The following is a 17701-nucleotide window of genomic DNA, read 5'->3' on the forward strand; positions in this document are numbered from 1 at the left end:
GTCCAATTCAGAGTATAAAGGACCAACTTTAAATCAGTTTATTCCAGAATGAAATGATTTCTATAGAATGAGTCAGATTGTTTGGATCCATGGCAGACGCAGCAGTTTTCCAGGTTTTCCAGGTTTTCCAGACCATGATGGAACCAGCATGTTGGACATTCATGTTCTGGATTTTATATTTCTTACTTCTGTAACCATGACAAGACGTTTTTACAAGTGCCAGGATCTGATCAGCATCTTGAATAACACCTCAACGACTCCGTCTCTCTAACTGTACAGGTTAAGAGAAGCAGCAAAAGCAAAGGAGGTGGATTAGCAGAGCTGCTAACAGCTGATGGAGTTACTGTAGAAAATCAGCTCTGCTGCCTGGAAGTGTAGCTGTTAGCATGTTACAACAGTCTCCAGTCAGAGCCTTGTTTGGATTTGCTGCATGCCTGACTGCTACTGGAGATCCGTCCGGCCCGCAGCATCACTACCAAAGTCTCTGTGGAGAAACTTGGATGATCAGTTATGTTTAAAATCTCTTTGGGATGAAGCGTTTCTGATTTAATGTGGACCAAACGTTGACAGCAGACTGTAATTTTTTTATTTTATCTGATTAATGTCATTCAGAGACAGGAAACAGATCCAGGTTCTGGTTAGAGCTTTATTTTCTCCACATATTTTACAAACAGAAGCAGAAATCTTCATTAGACTCAAACAAACATCAAGTCTGCAGCGATGGAACAGAATCCACGGCCCGGTCCGGTCTGGAACAGAAACCACGGCCTGGTCCAGTTTATCTGCAGACAGACCAGAGCCATCAGAACCAACCAGAATCTGAGCAGAAGCTACTTCCTACTGCTGCAGCTAGCTGCTAAAGCTAGCCTAGCACCACACCGCTACGCCATGTTACCTCCTGTTAGTCCCTGAGTTCAGCAGGAGGAGGAGCAGAGAACAGTTAGACATGCAGGAGGAAATGATGAAGAGCAAACAGGAAGTGATGAAGAGGAGCAGGAAGTGATGAAGAGTGAACAGGAAGTGATGAACAGTAAGCAGGAAGTGATGAAGAGCAGACTTACAGGGCTGCAGCTCCAGAGATGATCTCAATGAGCTCCTTGGTGATGACGGCCTGCCGGGTCCGGTTGAAGGTCAATGTCAACTTATCGATCATCTCAGCTGGAGCAAAACACAAAACATGGAGTCAGAGTGGAGGATGGAGCGGATTGGAGCGGACCAGAAAACATCCCACTCCATCAGAGATGATGGAGGACAGACATGTTGTCTGTTTTCCAGCCACAGCCTTCACCCCCGATGCCGTTTCCATGGCAACTCCTCCTTAAATCCGTCCAGGTTTGGTTGAAGTTGCAGCATCGCCTTTTATTTTGAAGGGCCAACTTTTCAAAATAAAGTTGAAAAGTTGGCCCTTTTCAACTTTTATTTTGAAGTAGTTAGCAGACTTTTATTTTGAAGGGCCAGCATAATCTCCGTGTTGTAAACCAGGGTGTGCAGCCTGTGGTTCGGGCCACAACTGGCTCTTTGGACATAAAAAGTTTGACTGGACATTTTTCAGTTTTTTATGCAATAATTACGTTTAGTTTCCACAACAGAATGATACTAAAAGTACAAATAATTTTTATTTAAATTATTTTTCCTGCTCTGAGGCTGGAAAATGTGTGCAAATATCAATTAATTATGAGAAAAAAGTCAAATATTTAAACCTAAAAATAAAAAGTTTAAAAAACAACACATTTCCTGTATTAAAAATGATAAGCACGTTTTCAGATGTGATGTTGGTAGAAACAGCTCTTTGGATTGTAAATGTTAGACATCGGGTCAGAACCATTAGTGACTGGAGAGAAACCCACTGGGATTCAAACCCTCAACCTTCCTGCTACAAGGCAAGGAGGGAGACGATTACATCATTTAATTTGAAATGTGGAATCTACATTGGAAATGATCTAGTCTAGGTTTTATTTTGAAAGGTCATAATAATCCTGTTATCAAGATTTTTTTTTACTTGCCTCATCTATGACATATTAATGCTTTTATTTTGTAGTATCTCTAACCTTTCTAATCAAAGCCCATATCAGTTTGGTTCAGCAGTGTGCTCAGTTTCCTAACGTCCTAGTTCAATCATTCCAGAGGTGTGGCCTTACATGCGTTCTTGCTGGCGCTGTCCATGGCCGTCATCCTGGCGCTCTGCTCGCTGGTGGACGATTCCTTCAGCGCCAGATAGAGAATGTTCACCAGAGCAAACTCCTGGTAGTTCCTCAGAACGTCGGCGTCGATGTCGTCATAGATCCCCAAGTTTTCTATCAGGAGACCAGACGGCATCAGAACCCAACAGAACCCAAACAGAACCCCTACAGCACCCGGACCAGTCGGCAGAACGCGGGCCGGTACCTGAGGAAGCCACCGTGTCGATGGAGAACACGGGTTTCTGGTCCGTCTTGTAGGAGATAACGGACCTGCAGGAGCAGAACAGGTTCTGGTTGAAAACTTTGATCAGTTATTGAAATAATCAGCAAATAATTTAGGAACAGAATAACCGCTAACTGGAGCAAACGGCCAAAATATTCACATCAGAAAAAAGTACAAATAAAGAAATATGTAATTTGTATCCAAGATAAACAAAAAAAAATTTAACTTTTTTCTGTAAATGTTTCAGCAAAAACTCATCAAGTGTTCGTTTAGCTTCAGCAGGTTTAGATTTACTAACGGAGGCAATAAAATGTTTCTCATTTAAAAATGGAAATTAATATTTACACAATCATCTCTTAATGTATTTCTAATATCATATAAAAAAGACTTAATAAAAAAATAAGTAATGAAAGTTTGTCCTCTCAAAGACAATAAACAGTAATATTTTAAAGAATATGAAAAACTATAAAACATTTTAAATATCCGGAATAAAAACACAACAATCAAAATCAAACAACAGAAACCAACAAAAAACAGACTATGAAATGTCTCTAAAGAAAAATGCCTTTCAAAAATATTAATCCCAGGAACAGGAGTTACGGATCTCATTTTAATGCATCATATGATTTCATGGTTTAATTAACGGCTAGCGTTCTGGGCCGGGTCGGTACCTGAATCTGTTGAAGATGATGGATCCCTGGTCGAACTCGTACCCAGAGTTCAGCAGCTCGGCCGCGATCACAGAGGCGTCGCCGAAGTTGGGCGGCTTACGGCCGACCTCCTTACAGTTCAGCAGGATGTGCTTCCCATGAGTTCTGACGAAGAGAAAGTCGGGCAGAGGTCAGGCAGAGGTCCATCAGTACCTCCAGGTCCGGTTCTGCAGCGGCTCTCACCTGTACAGCAGGCCCCTCAGCTTGTCTCCCACGTTGATCACCATCACCTCCTTGCCGGCGCCGGTCAGGTTGGCGATCTCGCTCTTGATGGTCTTGGCCACACCGGAGTGGATGGCGCCACAGAGGCCGCGGTCAGAGGTCACGCCTACGATCAGGTGCTTGGAGGCCTTGTCCTCGGGGGCCTTGATGTCGGCCTTCTCATACAGAGCTGCAGGAGCAGAGGAAGAAACGCTCTCAGTCTGAGGCAGAGTCCATTTGGATCGGAACCGGGTTGAGATGGCGTACCGAGGGCGCCGGTGCCGTATACCCGGGCCGGCTTCAGCTGCCGCTCAGCACGAGCGTACTTGGCGGCGGCCACCATCTTCATGGACTTGGTGATTTTCTGGATGTTCTTGATGGACTTCAACCGAATGGTGACTAAAAAAAAGTCAGTCAGTCAGATCCGTCACCATGACAACAACAGTTTGATGTGATAATTAATAACTAGATCTGCAGTTTAAAATCAATTTATATTATTTTTTAATTAACATAAAAAATGTAAATTAAAGTAAGTTCTGTTTATGAATTTGTTGGGTCCAGAAACTAAACATTTGGACGCATCAGTCCAACTCCAGCATAAACGAACCAAAAACTGACATCAAGTCTTGACATTTATGAATTTTAATATGAAACCTGAATATTCAGCAGGCTCTAATCCAAAGATGATAAACAGCTAACCTGAGGTGGCTAGCTCTGTTAGCATAGAGCTGGAAACTCACTTTATAAACAACCTGATGGATGCAGCTAGTGGGACGCAGAGAAAAGGAATCTAGAAAAGCAACAATTTGTTGGCAAAGTGGCTACAAAGTGGTTTGAAAAGTATTTATTTTACTGGATATAATTACAGGTTAGATGTTTCAACCACTTCCAATTCAAACTTCAGCAAAACAGAATTTAATATGACTTATGCATAACTAAAAGAACACAATTTTTTCCTTTTTAATCATCTCTCAAAATAAAAACAAATCAATCCACAATAGTCATGATATAAAATTAAATAATTTCAATGTACACATAAAAAGAATACCATTTGCAAATGAAATTACAGGCTGAGATAAACGCTAGTTTTACTGATTTATGCAGGGCCCCTGCCAGGGCCTATTGAAACGCCTGATTTTAATAAATCTATAAGAGATCAAACTCCGATATGAAACTTCACCAAAATAGATCAACATAGTACAACTTTGGCCTCCACCAGGTAAAAACATTTATAGAAAGTGTTCCTGGGGAAGTTGTGTAAATGTTCAAAGCATTTCCCGACACACTAAAAGAGAGCTCAAATTAAACTGATTATACTTAGATTTATCAGATTTTTGTATTTTAAAAACATTTCCCCGCAGTTTAAGGGGATTACTTACTGTCCTTCAGGGTAGCCATGTTCCTGACCTGCCCACTGTGGAAACAAACACCGTCAACAGTTATTGTTTAGCAAGTATAACATGATAATGAGTTCATTATGATGTTAACAGGAGGTAAAAGTGGCTGTTTAAGTTTTAACGTTCAGGGCGACTGCGTTAGCATTAGCCTCAGTTCCATTCATTAGCTGAGGCCTACAGGTTAGCGCGTCCTTCCGCTCAATAACTCCCCGTTTCACTGTCCTTGCAACCCGGACTGACTTCTGCTTCACGTCCGCTTGAACGCCACACATAGAGCAGGAAAAAATAAAGACTTTGGTGGACTTAAACAGGCTCACCATTGTGGGGAGAACACCAACGCGCTGGTCCTGGCGAACATCCTTACCGCTATGAAGGTCAGACAGGCACGACTGCGCATGCGCAAAGTCGAATCAAGATGGACTAACGCTGCCTTCAGAGACAGACGAAAATGTTGGTAAAATGAATTTTAACACTGTGGCGCTGGTGAGTGAAATACTCTTTTTAAATGAAGTTAAATATTTACTCGGCTTCTATCATAAAATTAGTCTTTGAAATCTGGCAAGAGGAAGTGGAAGAAAATAACGGTTATTATTTATTTTTATTTTATTATTTTTTATTACCATTATCCATATTACGCCACACAAGGTCAACAAAGTGACTTTTTCATTCAGTCAATTCGATTCAAAAATACTTTAGGTGTAGTGCCAACTGATTTGGATTTCTGTGAATCTAATTTAACATTATTACCATTTACCCACGCTGATAAATTGAAAATTATAAATTCCAGGGCTTATGAATGCGGCACCAGTAGTCTCGCGAGTTTTCAAGTTCTTCGAGAGGTAATGGCTGCTAGTTTCCTGTGTTGTAGCGCTGTTGTCCTGTTTTCAACGGTGTAACGTCTGTTTTTGGGTCGTTTGAAAGGTGGTCGCCATGGGAAAAGCGGATTTCCTGTCCCCCAAGGCGATTAGCAACCGAATCAAGTCCAAAGGTCTCCAGAAGCTGAGATGGTACTGCCAGATGTGTCAGAAACAGTGTCGAGACGAGGTGAGAGTTTAATTAGCTTCATAGGAGTTGGTGTGTGATGCGTTCACTGCCAGCTGCTGCTGCTCTGACTTAAACATAAACTGTTTGTGAGACAGAATGGCTTCAAGTGTCACTGCATGTCCGAGTCCCACCAGAGGCAGCTGCTGCTGGCCTCGGAGAACCCCACCAAGTTCATGGACTACTTCTCCGAGTGAGTCCGTCACCATGACAACGCCGTAGCATCTGCTCCTGGAGGTCTGTTTAACGGTGTCGTTTCTCTCTACAGTGAGTTCAAAAGTGACTTCCTAGAGCTGCTCAGAAGACGCTTCGGTGAGAAAGTCACAGATGTTCTCAGAGATACCGAAGTGTTTCTGATTGGTCCGTTCTAACTGTTCTGATTGGTCCGTTCTTCCTGTCCTCTGGTTTACAGGAACCAAGAGAGTCCACAACAACATTGTCTACAACGAGTATATCAGCCACAGAGAACACGTCCACATGAACTCCACCCAGTGGGAAACCCTCACCGACTTCACCAAGTGGCTCGGCAGGAAAGGTAACTGGTTCCTGCTTTGGTTCTGGGTCCGTCCGGCTCCATGTCCCACTAACCTGTTTGGGTCGCCGGCAGGTTTGTGTAAAGTAGACGAGACTCCTAAGGGTTGGTACATCCAGTACGTGGACCGCGACCCGGAAACCATCCGGCGCCAGGAGGAGCAGGCCAGAAAGAAGAAGCAGGAACTAGATGACGAGGAGAGGAGCGCCAAGTTCATCCAGGAGCAGGTCCGAAGAGGGATGGACGGGAAGGAAGCCGAGGTGAGTTCTGACCGGCCAGAACCCGACTAGATGAGCAGAACCAAAGCTGCAGAGATCATCCTTCCCTCCTCTGTTTCCCCTGCAGGCCCAGTCCGTTTACACAGAACTCAAACGTGAGAGTGAAGAAGAGAAAGGTTGGTGTTTGTTCTGCAGGGCGATCCGGGTCTGAACTGGGCCTGAACCAGGCCTCAGACAGAACCTGATGTCTTCCTGCTTTTCTCTTCCAGTTGCTTTCAACCTGAGCGCTCCTGTGGCAAGCTCGTCCAGGTCCAGGTACTGATACCCCACCGAGCCGTCATGGCTGCTTCCGCCCAACTTCCTGTCCTCAAACCCGCTCTTTGACCTTTTCCAGCTCGGTTCTGGGTGCCAGCTCGGTTCTGGGCGCTCTGACAGTTCCAGCATCCTCATCCTCGGTCAAACGGAAAGAAGCACCGTCTGGTTCTGACTCCAAAGGGGAGAAGAAGAAGAAATCGGCTCTGGAGGAGATCATTGAGGTTCTGGTGGTTTGTTTGGTTTCCACTGATGATGATGATGATGATGATGATGAAGGTTCTGATCGTGTTCTCTGCAGATAGAGGAGAAGAAGAAGAAGAAGCAGTCGTCGGCGGTCAGGACGGATTACTGGCTGCAGCCCAACATCGTTGTCAAGATCGTCACTAAGAAGCTGGGAGAGAAATACCACAAGAAGAAGGCCGTCGTCATGGTAACAGCTGGGCGATAAATCAGTTTTATCGATTAATTGAAATCTTTGGTTTTTACAGAATCTGGATTTTTTTCCCCACCTATTCTCTCCTCTGGTTCCCACAGATCAGAGTGATGTCACGGCGGCCATCTTGGTTGACACGCTGTTTATTTACAGTTTGGATTCAATTCGACTTTACGGCGAATATTAGGGCCATACTACACATTTTTTCAATTATGAGAATAAAGTCTTAAAGTAGTAATTTTACTTTACACAAAAAACAACATTAAAATGAGGAATATTTATCATCTGTTAAGTTATATTTGGTTTTACAGATAAGGAAACTTTTAACACTCCAGCTTCAATTATTCTCAGTAGCAGAACTTTCAAATAAATTCAGTTCGTTTCCACCACAATAGTTTCAAAGAAAGAACCAGACAGTTGCAGCAATCGAATCAGATCTTGAATTTTTAAATAAATTTAAGACTTTCCTCTGGTAAAAGTTGTCTTAATTCTGCTGTCATAACTATATTCTCATAATTAAAAAAACTCTAATTTTTTGCTGTAAACTGACAAAAGGGATGACTGAAATAAAAGCAACTTTTTAAACATTTCTGTAATTTGACACTTCATTTTTAGAAAACAAGAGGAAAACCAAATTAAAATCTGATCTTGTCTGAAATAAATCTAGACTTTCTTTCAGAGCTGTTGTGGTTCTGATCCTGTGGCTCTCGTCCGTCTGCAGGAGGTGAAGGAGAAATACGGCGCCGTGGTGAAGATGATCGACTCCGGGGACAAACTGAAGCTGGACCAGAACCACCTGGAGACGGTCATCCCCGCTCCAGGTCAGCTGTCACCTCCAGCCCAGCAGGTTCTGATCAAATGATTCCAGGTTCTGACGTCTGGCCTCCTGCAGGGAAACGGGTTCTGATCCTGAACGGGCCGTACCGGGACACCGAGGCGCTGCTGGAAGGGATCGACGAGAAGAAGTTCAGCGCCACTCTAACGCTGGACTCCGTAGGTTCCCCTCTTCCTCACCCAGAGCTGGATCATGGTCACGTGTTTCATAGACAATAAATCAATATTATATGTCGCTACAGACACATGATCAATATCTGTAGATAATATGTCCGATAGAATATTCAATAATTTCACTGAACTCTGATCCAGAACCAGAACTAAGAAAGGTTGGTGGGATCAACTAACTCACTCACTCCCTGGTTGCCTAGCAACAGTCTGTAGAGTGACTTTAGCAGCAGCAGATTAAAGTATAGAAAATATTTAAATCTCCAGAGATTATGACCTAAATTGTCTCCTCATCTGTAGTAAAACCATCTGAACTAAAAGTTCTGTTTTCTTCAATTGTGGAATATTATCATAAATATTCTGATTTTTTTTAAGGTTAAATGTTTGTGTCGTGTCCCCAGGGGCCACAGAAAGGGGACATGGTGGACATCGCCTATGAAGACTTTTCCAAACTGGCCTGAACTGGAACGCTCGTCATGCTGCGGGACTCTACCGTGTCAGAGTTAATTCCCAGATCTGTACAGAAACAATCAGGAAGAAATGTTTGGTGGAATTATTTTTATTTTTTAACATTAATGGTTGAAAATGTACACTTTGTTCTAATAAAGTCGATAAGTTTCTCTGTGTGTTCTGTGGAAAATGATTAGAAATGAGAGTGGTGGAGAAACTGATTAGACCGTCTGAAAGAAGCTGTTCAGATCCGGCATTATGTAGTCGCCATAGCAACCGTCGATGAAGCCTTTGCCGCTGTTGTGGACGAACCAGCAGTAGACGTTGGAGCCGCGTTTCCGGTCGTGTCTGAAGTCCTTCTGCCAGCCTCTGAAACACACACAGAGTAGCACACACAGAGTAACACACACAGTAACACACACAGAGTAACACACACACAGTAACACACACAGAGTAACACACACACAGTAACACACGTTCCTGACTTTAGGTTAAACTTCAGTCTGGGTTCACTGAACGCAGCATTAAGTAACAGGAAGTACCTGGTGACCCGCAGCGTGTGACCTTTCACCTCCATGGTGGCCTCCTCCTTCAGCGGGTCGGGTCCTTCATGGACATCGTACACGCTCACCTCAGGCTCTCGGGAAAACTGCCCTGTTTTACCACAAATTATTCATTTATTTCAACTCAAGAATGGAAAGCCAAGCTCTTTAGGAAGAAAAAACTCAAATTTCATAATTTATATCATTTTTCTTCTAATAACTTATTTTTTCCCCTTTTAATCTTCCAATAATAAGTCATTCTCACTTTTAATTGCAGTACTACTACTGACCACTAGGGCTCCAAATGCTTTATGCTGTGGTTGATTTTTTTCTCACACATTATGAAGAGAATTAAGTTTATGTCATTGTTATTAAATAATGAGGGTTATAGAGGTGAAGGCAGAGCCTCGTCCAGGACTGGGAGTCGTACCTATGAGTCCGTGGACCAGTGGAGAGTACTGGTTATTACTGGGAATGTAGAGACCCAGGAAGTCCACGTTGACTGGATGTTTCCTCCACACCCGGTGAAGCAGCACCGTCACCTGGATGCTGTTGTCGATGGTGACGGTGACGTGGGAGTTCTTTACGATGGAGATCGTGACGCTGTAGCAGGAAGCAGAACTCTGAGGACCAATCAGAGCAGAGCAGGAAGCTGGTGGAGGCGGAGTTACCTGTCCTGGACGATGTCAGCCGTGGCGCCCCAGGTGAACGAGTGGCTGCTGCGGCCGTCGGCCATGGAGATCCGGTCGGTGCCGACCTTCACTCTGACCCCGGCAGGCTGGTGGTAGATGGAGATGATGCCAAAGTAAGAGCTGACTCTGTTTTTGTGAGGCTGCTTGGAGCTGATCAGCTGGCCGTTCACCACAACACCTGCACACAGCATGGAGGAGAACCCCAGGGGTGTACTAACTTTGTGTCAGCTCCAAAGTTCTCATGGAACAAAAACATGTTGTTTTTAAAAACTGAAATTACAAAAATATTATGATTTCTTTGCTATGAGATTAAATAAATCCAAAAAGTGTTTTTTCCTTGTTAAATGAAAAAGTCCAGTTTGCTTTTTATTTTGATCTCTATAATATTTCATCTGTTCTCAGCAACAAAAACAGAATCTGGGTCAGTGTTCATCTGAAAACACTTCCTGTATCAAACCATTTTGTAAGTAGAATTTGATTTAAAAGTCATAGTTTTGTCCAAATTTATTGCTGAATTGTGGTCAAGTGGGCCACTAAAAGCCCAGGAGCCCTACTTTGAGCACCATTGGGTTAGATGTCAGTTCTAGGAGCTGATGGAGGGAAAACAACTAACATGCTGCAGTGGTGTTATTTCCACTCTACCACAGCCTGACTCGGTTCTGGAGGAGTTCTGGTCCGCTCTCCGGTTGCTTCAGTTCATTGAGCTCAAACTGAATTTGAGGTTTATACTTTGACTAGGCCATTGCTGCACCTTCTCTTGTAGATCTGCTGCTGTGTTTGGGTTCATGGTTCTGTTAATGACACAGTTTGGGCCGCTGTTACCCACCTAGAAACTTTGTTGCTACATTTAGCAACTTTTAAGAGAAGAAACCAAACCAGGTTTTCTAACGACACCAGAATACCAAAACATTTCCAGTTGTCCTGCACCTGTTCCCATGTCAGACACCAGGCTGAGGATGTGGCCCGGTTTGGAGTCGATGTTGAAGCAGACGTCCATGTTGCTTCCAGGCAGGCGGATGATGAAGTGAGGGTCTCCGTCAACTGGATGACAAACAAAGACTCTGAACATGGAAACTTGTTTCTGCAGCCTGCAGGTGGATGTGAGTCTTACCCAAGTTAACTGTTGGAGGCAGGACCGTCTCCAGGGGGCCACTCAGGACCTGACTGGAAGGGGTCGTGACGGGGACTTGGACCCAGGGAGGCGGAGTGGCGTAGACCAGGTTGATGGACGGAGGACCAGACAGAGTTTGGACGCCTGCATTGGTCACAATAATAACATATTTATAATTGACATGCAGAGAAATGTTAGTCAGCTTTAAGTTTTTTTCTCAGCTGTTTCTGGAGGAGGAGACGTCATGAGGGACTGATCAGCCAATCAGAAGCTCTCTTTTGCTAACCTGAGAAATAAGTTATTGGACACCCAAAGTAAATTCAGTTCAATGTTTTTTCTAAACACTTTGCTTAGACTCTGGAGGAAATCCAAAACATTCTGGTACTGTAGGTATAATACATCACTGTTCCTCTGAAACAAGCAGTCAGTTACAATAAAAGACCAATAATAATCACTATTAATTAATGACTGAATATTTTAAAGATTTCTGAATTTTTAAACTTTCTAATTAAGATTATTTGTAGAGGAAACATTCAACAATCTCGACTCTCCAGCAAATCATTTGTGTGACGTTTCAAACTCGTTTTGACTGGACTTGAAGTCTTTAAGTGTGTGTGTGTGTGCGTGTGTGTGTGGGCGTTTTTGTGTGTGTGTGTGTGTGTGTGTGTGTGACCTGAGCAGCAGCCGTGCCTGGGGTCCCGGGCCGAGTCGGCCAGCAGCCTCTCAGTGGCGTCCTCGCTCTCCACCAGCAGGGCGGTCAGCGGCGTCACAAAGCTGTGCTGCAGGGCCAGCTCTGTGATCTGCTTGGTGATTTTTCTCTTTTTTCCAACTGTTGTAACCAGAGACCTGCAGGGGGAGCCAGAGAGCCGCTGGTAAAGACAGATAACCAACAGAATATTTAGAAAATAAAAAGCATGCTGTGTTGTTGTGCAGAGAGGTGAAGGAGTCTGGTTTGACCCTGGAGGTCAGGGTCCTGTACATGTCCTCTCTGAACCAGCTGCTGGACAGATGGACTCACACTGACTCTACATTCAGTAAACTTTGGTTTACTGAAAGGTTCAAAGTTCACTCAGTCAGACTGAGGTGTTTGTGCTGATAAGCTGTTTGGTTTTGTGCATATGGACCAAACATCAACACTTTGGTTCTTGGTTGGTTCTTTAGATCCAGATCTGCTAACCTCAGTCTGGAGGCCATCTTGATTCCAGACCAAAGAGGATTTCTCCTTCAACCCTTCCAAACAGGCATACTGGTTCAAGGTCATGACCTTTCACCTTTAACCCGAATAAGGCCTGGGGTGAAGATGTTTTTATATATATTTACAGGGACAGTTATCAGGTTTTTTGGGTTATTTATTTGCTTTTTTGAAGAATAAATACAAATTCCTCATTAAGAGAAAATAAAGAGGAACTATAATGCAAAATTCACATTTTGCACATTTTTGTGCTTTCATTTGAGTTTCTGCTGTTTCTAAAAAGCGCTCAGATTGTGCATGATGTCTGGAAAATGAGCCATTTTAAAAACCTTCACAATGTAACATCACAAGTCAGGAGGCACTGCCTGTTACCAAGCAACCCCACTGAAGCTCAGCCGGTTACCTAGCAACACAAGAGGAGTTCCAGCATGTTTGGTCAGCTGGTTTTTCCACTGTACTTGCTGTACAATGGCTGCTGGAAAACACAAGTGTTTTGTTGTCGACTTACCATCCAGAAACCACCTACTGCGTTCTGGTTGGTTGCTTAAATGTCCCTGATTAAACAGACAACCCTCAGCTGTACCATGTGACCCAGAATATCCGTGTGAACATGTGATGCTGTGGGCCTCACCTCTCCCTGATCAGCTGTTTAATGGTGAGGTAAGCCCACATCTGCCTGGAGAAGCCAGTGAAGGAGTGCTGCTGCTTGGCCAGCTCCAGGTCCAGCTCCGTGATGTCAGCCTCCGTCTCCAGGTTGAGCTGCAGGCTGGCCTGCAGGCAGAGACATGGACATGGACGTCAGCAGGTGTCCAGAGCCTCAGTGACGTCTCGGTGCGTCGCACTCACAGCTGAAGCAGAGGTGAAGCTGGTAAGCGTGTTGCTGTCTGACAGCTGCACCTTCCCGGCCACCACCAGCTCCGAGCCGCCAAAGAACTTATCAAAGTGGCTCTGGGTGACGTCGGTCACCGCTCCCTCTGGGAAATGGACGGTGACCTTCTTCAGCAGGGGGGACGACACCTGGCTGTAAAAGGCCTGCAGAGACAGGGGAAGACAGGGGAAAAGACTTTTTAAACTTCAAAAGTTAGATTCTGATCTTTGGGTTAAATTGAACTGTACAAGAGTAGATTAGAGTGGGTTGGTAAAGTCTGTGGGTTCAGCAGCTACCTACTGCTAATGAAAGTAAGGCATTGCTTAAGCAGGTGTTGTGCAATCAACTGTCTTACCCGGATCTGCTCAGCTGCGTCGTGGTTGGCGTAGATCCTCTGGGCCATGCCCCTGTTCTCCATGGCGATGCGCTCCAAGAAGTCGTAGTCGACGTCGAAGCCGATGCCCAGCGAGAAGAGAGAGAGCTCCTCCGTCATCACTCGCTTCACGTTCTTCTGGATCTTACTGAGCTTGATCTCTCCTGCAGGGAGCCCATGTTGGATCAGAACCTGCTGCCTGAGGTTTATGGCTCTTCGGTTCTGGTGGTCTCCTACCTACGGTGGGGTCTCCGTCAGACACCAGGATGATCATGGAGACGGAGCGCGGGTCGACGAAGCCCTGGCTGTTCGCCCTGACCAGCATCTGAGCAGCTCGGATCAGCGCCTCGTTGATGTTGGTGCCTGTCAGGAACATGGTCAGCTGTTAAGGGAGCGGCTCCTGGCCCGGCGCCGGGTCACACGCTGCCTCTATACCTCCGGTGGGTTTGATGTTCTGGACGTATCGCTTGGCGTCGGCCACCTGCAGAGGAGAGGCGGGAAGCAGCTCCTCACTCCAGCAGCGCACGTTGTGGTTGAAGTCGATGATACTGAAGCGGTCTTCCATCTTCAGGTCGTCCAGAATCGCCTTCATGGCTTCCACCGTCTACAGCAGAACCTCGAAGCTCAGTGCATTCTGGGAAATGGCCACACGGTGGCAGCGCTCCACAGAAGCGGGAAGAATGACGATTTTAGAGGTCAACAGAGGTCACTTACTTGCTTCATCTTGACCCCCCACATGGAGCCACTGACGTCGATGACAAAAACGATGTTTTTAGGAAGAGGAGAGAGGTTTGAAGGAGCAAAGAAATGAACAAAATAAAGATCTGACACCTGAAACAGAGAGTCATAATCATAATCATCTCTGTTTATGTTTGAGGAAGTGGATGTTATTTCCTGCTTTGGGTCAAAGTTCACCTGCAGCTCCCCGGCGTTGCTGTCTCTGGTCACGTCGTATTTGACAGAGAAGATGCCGTCGATGGCGCTGCCGGAGCAATTCTCACATTTTCTCTGCTGATGCAAATTTGGCTTGAAGACAACGTGAGCCTGAGCAAAAATGTAAAGATTATTATTTCTATTTATAATGCGTGCAAATGTAGAATTATTACGAGCTTCAGCCTTAAATGCATAAAATATATGATGTCCACTATTAACCACAGTGAATTAGTTCATTAATGTTATTAATAGTGGTTAATTAATATTTATATATTTAGACCATGCAATAAAGTAGTAGCAGTAGCAGTACTAGTAGTAGTACTAGCAGTAGTAGTAGTAGTACTAGCAGTAGTAGTAGTAGTACTAGCAGTAGTAGTAGTAGTACTAGCAGTAGTAGTAGTAGTAGTAGTAGTAGTAGTATTATTCTCTTCCAGGCTACCTTGTCTTTGGTGGCTGTGACGTGGATCAGATTTGCAAATCTCTCTCCCAGAGTGTTTGGCGTTTCCAGCTTTGAAATTCCCTTCGGCTCGTAGAGGTAGACGTCCACCTGGGCAGGTGTGGGGTCAGAGGTCAGAGGTCAGCGGAAAGGTCAGAGTCGGGTGTGGGTCTCTCACCTGGAAGTGCGGAACCGGCCGTCCGGGCTGCAGGAACAGGTTGTGCTGGTACATGCCCAGCAGGCGCTCCATCATCTCCTGGTAGTGCAGCTCGAAGGCGACGCTGCTGCCCGGCGGGACGTGGACCTCCGTGGTGAAGGTCTCCAGTTCCTGGGCGTTGGTCCTTACGATCCCCGCCGCCTTGTTCCTGGAGCTGGCCTGGGCGTACAGCCGCCGGGCCAGCGCCTTCTCCTTCACCGAGCCCACGAACGTGATGCCGTTCACGTTCCTGCAGAAGGAGAAGAAGAAGAAGTTGGCCTCCCGTCTGCGAGCTGGCGGAGGACGCTCCGTCGGTCTCACATGGTGAAGTTGGAGATGAACGCCCGTTTGGGGATCTGAACGTTGAAGCCGATGCTCTGAGCTCTGGAGCCGGAGTTCACCACCGAGCTTCGGACCGAGGTGTGGGCGAAGCGGGACGTGATGCGGCTCTCCACCCGGTAACTGTTCACCGTGATGTCATCGCCCCGGACGGCCTGCAGGCGTGGAGCGGAGCACAACGCACCGACAAGGAAGAAAAATGAAAACAGAAAATACAAAACTGTAATTAAAACAAAATAAAGTTAGAGAAGAAAATAAAGAAGCGTGAAAAATAAGAATTCTAAAAATATATATGAAAATAAAACTAAAAGTTGGAGCAGAAAATTGAAAGATAGAAATAAGATAGATATATAAGTGTCTCGTTACATTTCTTCACTTTTTAGTCTCAAATGTGAAAATAATCTTTAGATTTTGTTTCCACGCCTCCTAACATTGACAATTAATATAAAAAAATAAAAATATGTCAAACAAAGGGAACTGGACTCAGACGTTCAGTACCGGCGGGTCAACGCGCGGCCTGTCACGAGGAACTCCTCAAACAGTCGGATATTGATTACTAGATAAGGCTCAACTCTGCCACAGTGTTCGGCTCTTTACCTCTAAGGTCTGGTCTTCCTCGCTGGTCAGGGCGGCTCTCTGGAACCAACAAACAACACAACATGAGTCAACAGCAGCAGGCGGCTCCTAGCGGCCCACTGGGTTCGGATCAGAACCGAGGAACAAACCTTCTGCCTCTCCTGATGAAGGTCGACTCCAGGCTGGTGGACAAAACAAAAACAGACGAATAACAAAAAATCAGAGCTGTGAGAGACAAATATTAGAAGAAACATTTTAAACTGATTTTTATGAGTTGAAATAATAAAAATGATTCTGTTTAATTTGATAAAAATGATATTTTTGTTTGCAGACGAACAAATGGAACCAGAATAATGAGAGCTTTTAGTTTCACATGATTCTGATTCTCTGTGTCTGAAGGAAAGTTTTACTTTTATTTTGTTTTCTGTTTCTGGTTGATCTTTCCTAAATAAAATAGTTTAACCAAAGAAAACAATAAAATTACATTTTATCTTAAGCATTTTGGTTAACTTCTCAGAAAATGTGATAAATTCAAGAATTATGTATATTTCAAAACTGACAGAACATCATGCTAAGTTTGACAGGAATAAACTAATAAAGTTATTATTCAGTTGAGAGAAGTTCTGGTTTCATTCACCTGAAAAACGTTTTGAAAATAAAAAAAAACAAACTTATAAAAGTAAGTTTATTGTACTTTTTACTTTTATTTGAGTAACATTTTAAACTGTTGATACTCTGACCAGACTGATGTTAGACTTCACAGATTGAGACATCAGATTTATGTAACTGATTACAAAGTCAACCTTTGACCTTCAGAGCCACATAAAGCTGGTTCCAAAGTGGGCCTTCTAGTAGCTGCAGAGCATTTCCAGGACCAGAGGACTAAAGTCTCAGATCAGAGAAACTCATCCAGGCTTTAGTTTCTCTTTAGTGGCTTTGATTCCTGCAGCAGCGTCTTCACAGGTCTGATTGACAACCCAACGGTCCAGAACGCTGCTGCTGGAGTTCTGACTAGAACCAGGAGGACAGAGACACCACGAAGTTCTACACCACCTGGTTCTACACCACCCAGTTCTAAACCACCCAGCTCAACATCATCTAGTTCTACACCACCCGGTTCTAAACCACCTGGTTCTACACCACCCAGCTCTACACCATCTAGTTCTACACCATGTCTGCATATTAAATTAACAGTCTGCTTACTGTGATCCCCCAGGTTTTAAACAAGAAGATAAACTGATTATTTTGTTCTTGGTTTTCTCTTGACCTGCTTGTTTTCTCTGTTTGAAATAAATTGATTAAGTTTAAATAAATTCCTGTGCAGCCTCACCTCCTCGTCCTCCCAGTCTCCGTTTATCACAAACTCAAAGCAGCAGCTGTGATGAAGGAGCAGCAGCCCCAGAGCGAGCAGCAGCGGACGCCTCATGGTTCTACGCTCATATTTCTACACAAAACTAGAAAGAATAAAACAAGAGCAGCGAGGAACGGCAGCGAGCTGAGAGCCGAGGTTAAAATCCACCAAACTGATCCGATCGACTCCAAAACGGTCAATATTTACTGAGCTGCATGTAGGAACACAGAGGGGAAGCAAACTTTGACCCCTGACCTGGAGGCGCAGGACGAACGGCTCCCTGTTAAACACACCGGTGTAATGCTTCTTTTGACCACAAGATGTCGACAGAGGCTCGTTTAGAATCTAAATCTTTACGCTGCAAAAGCACGAAAACTAAACAAAACTTTT

At 44.6% G+C, this 17701-nt stretch overlaps 3 protein-coding genes across 3 annotated transcripts; 1 reads left to right on the plus strand and 2 right to left on the minus strand.

Annotated features, from left to right (window-relative positions):
- Positions 1 to 626: 626 nt before the first annotated feature.
- atp5f1c (ATP synthase F1 subunit gamma) lies at positions 627 to 5151 on the minus strand. Its single transcript, XM_032588923.1, has 9 exons — positions 5029 to 5151; positions 4694 to 4728; positions 3582 to 3713; positions 3297 to 3504; positions 3075 to 3218; positions 2386 to 2450; positions 2139 to 2294; positions 1062 to 1158; positions 627 to 782 (listed from the first exon to the last, which is right to left on the minus strand). Exons 1-9 carry the CDS (start codon positions 5106 to 5108, stop codon positions 779 to 781), a joined length of 921 nt encoding a protein of 306 aa, XP_032444814.1. The 5' UTR covers positions 5109 to 5151; the 3' UTR covers positions 627 to 778.
- Positions 5152 to 5541: 390 nt separating this feature from the next.
- kin (Kin17 DNA and RNA binding protein) lies at positions 5542 to 8872 on the plus strand. Its single transcript, XM_032588922.1, has 12 exons — positions 5542 to 5755; positions 5851 to 5945; positions 6021 to 6064; positions 6165 to 6287; positions 6360 to 6544; positions 6630 to 6678; positions 6772 to 6817; positions 6897 to 7038; positions 7116 to 7247; positions 7972 to 8071; positions 8143 to 8243; positions 8654 to 8872. Exons 1-12 carry the CDS (start codon positions 5642 to 5644, stop codon positions 8711 to 8713), a joined length of 1191 nt encoding a protein of 396 aa, XP_032444813.1. The 5' UTR covers positions 5542 to 5641; the 3' UTR covers positions 8714 to 8872.
- itih2 (inter-alpha-trypsin inhibitor heavy chain 2) lies at positions 8796 to 17505 on the minus strand. Its single transcript, XM_032588907.1, has 20 exons — positions 17291 to 17505; positions 16110 to 16142; positions 15982 to 16020; positions 15367 to 15539; positions 15028 to 15295; positions 14853 to 14960; positions 14396 to 14524; positions 14195 to 14311; positions 13916 to 14084; positions 13718 to 13843; positions 13463 to 13644; positions 13086 to 13271; positions 12871 to 13010; positions 11721 to 11893; positions 11048 to 11191; positions 10864 to 10977; positions 9916 to 10114; positions 9675 to 9847; positions 9245 to 9356; positions 8796 to 9071 (listed from the first exon to the last, which is right to left on the minus strand). The coding sequence occupies exons 1-20, from the start codon at positions 17384 to 17386 to the stop codon at positions 8924 to 8926; spliced, it is 2829 nt and encodes a 942-aa protein (XP_032444798.1). The 5' UTR covers positions 17387 to 17505; the 3' UTR covers positions 8796 to 8923.
- Between the last annotated feature and the right edge of the window lie 196 nt (positions 17506 to 17701).

Source organism: Xiphophorus hellerii, chromosome 17 (assembly GCF_003331165.1).
Source record: "Xiphophorus hellerii strain 12219 chromosome 17, Xiphophorus_hellerii-4.1, whole genome shotgun sequence".
NCBI lineage: Eukaryota > Metazoa > Chordata > Actinopteri > Cyprinodontiformes > Poeciliidae > Xiphophorus > Xiphophorus hellerii.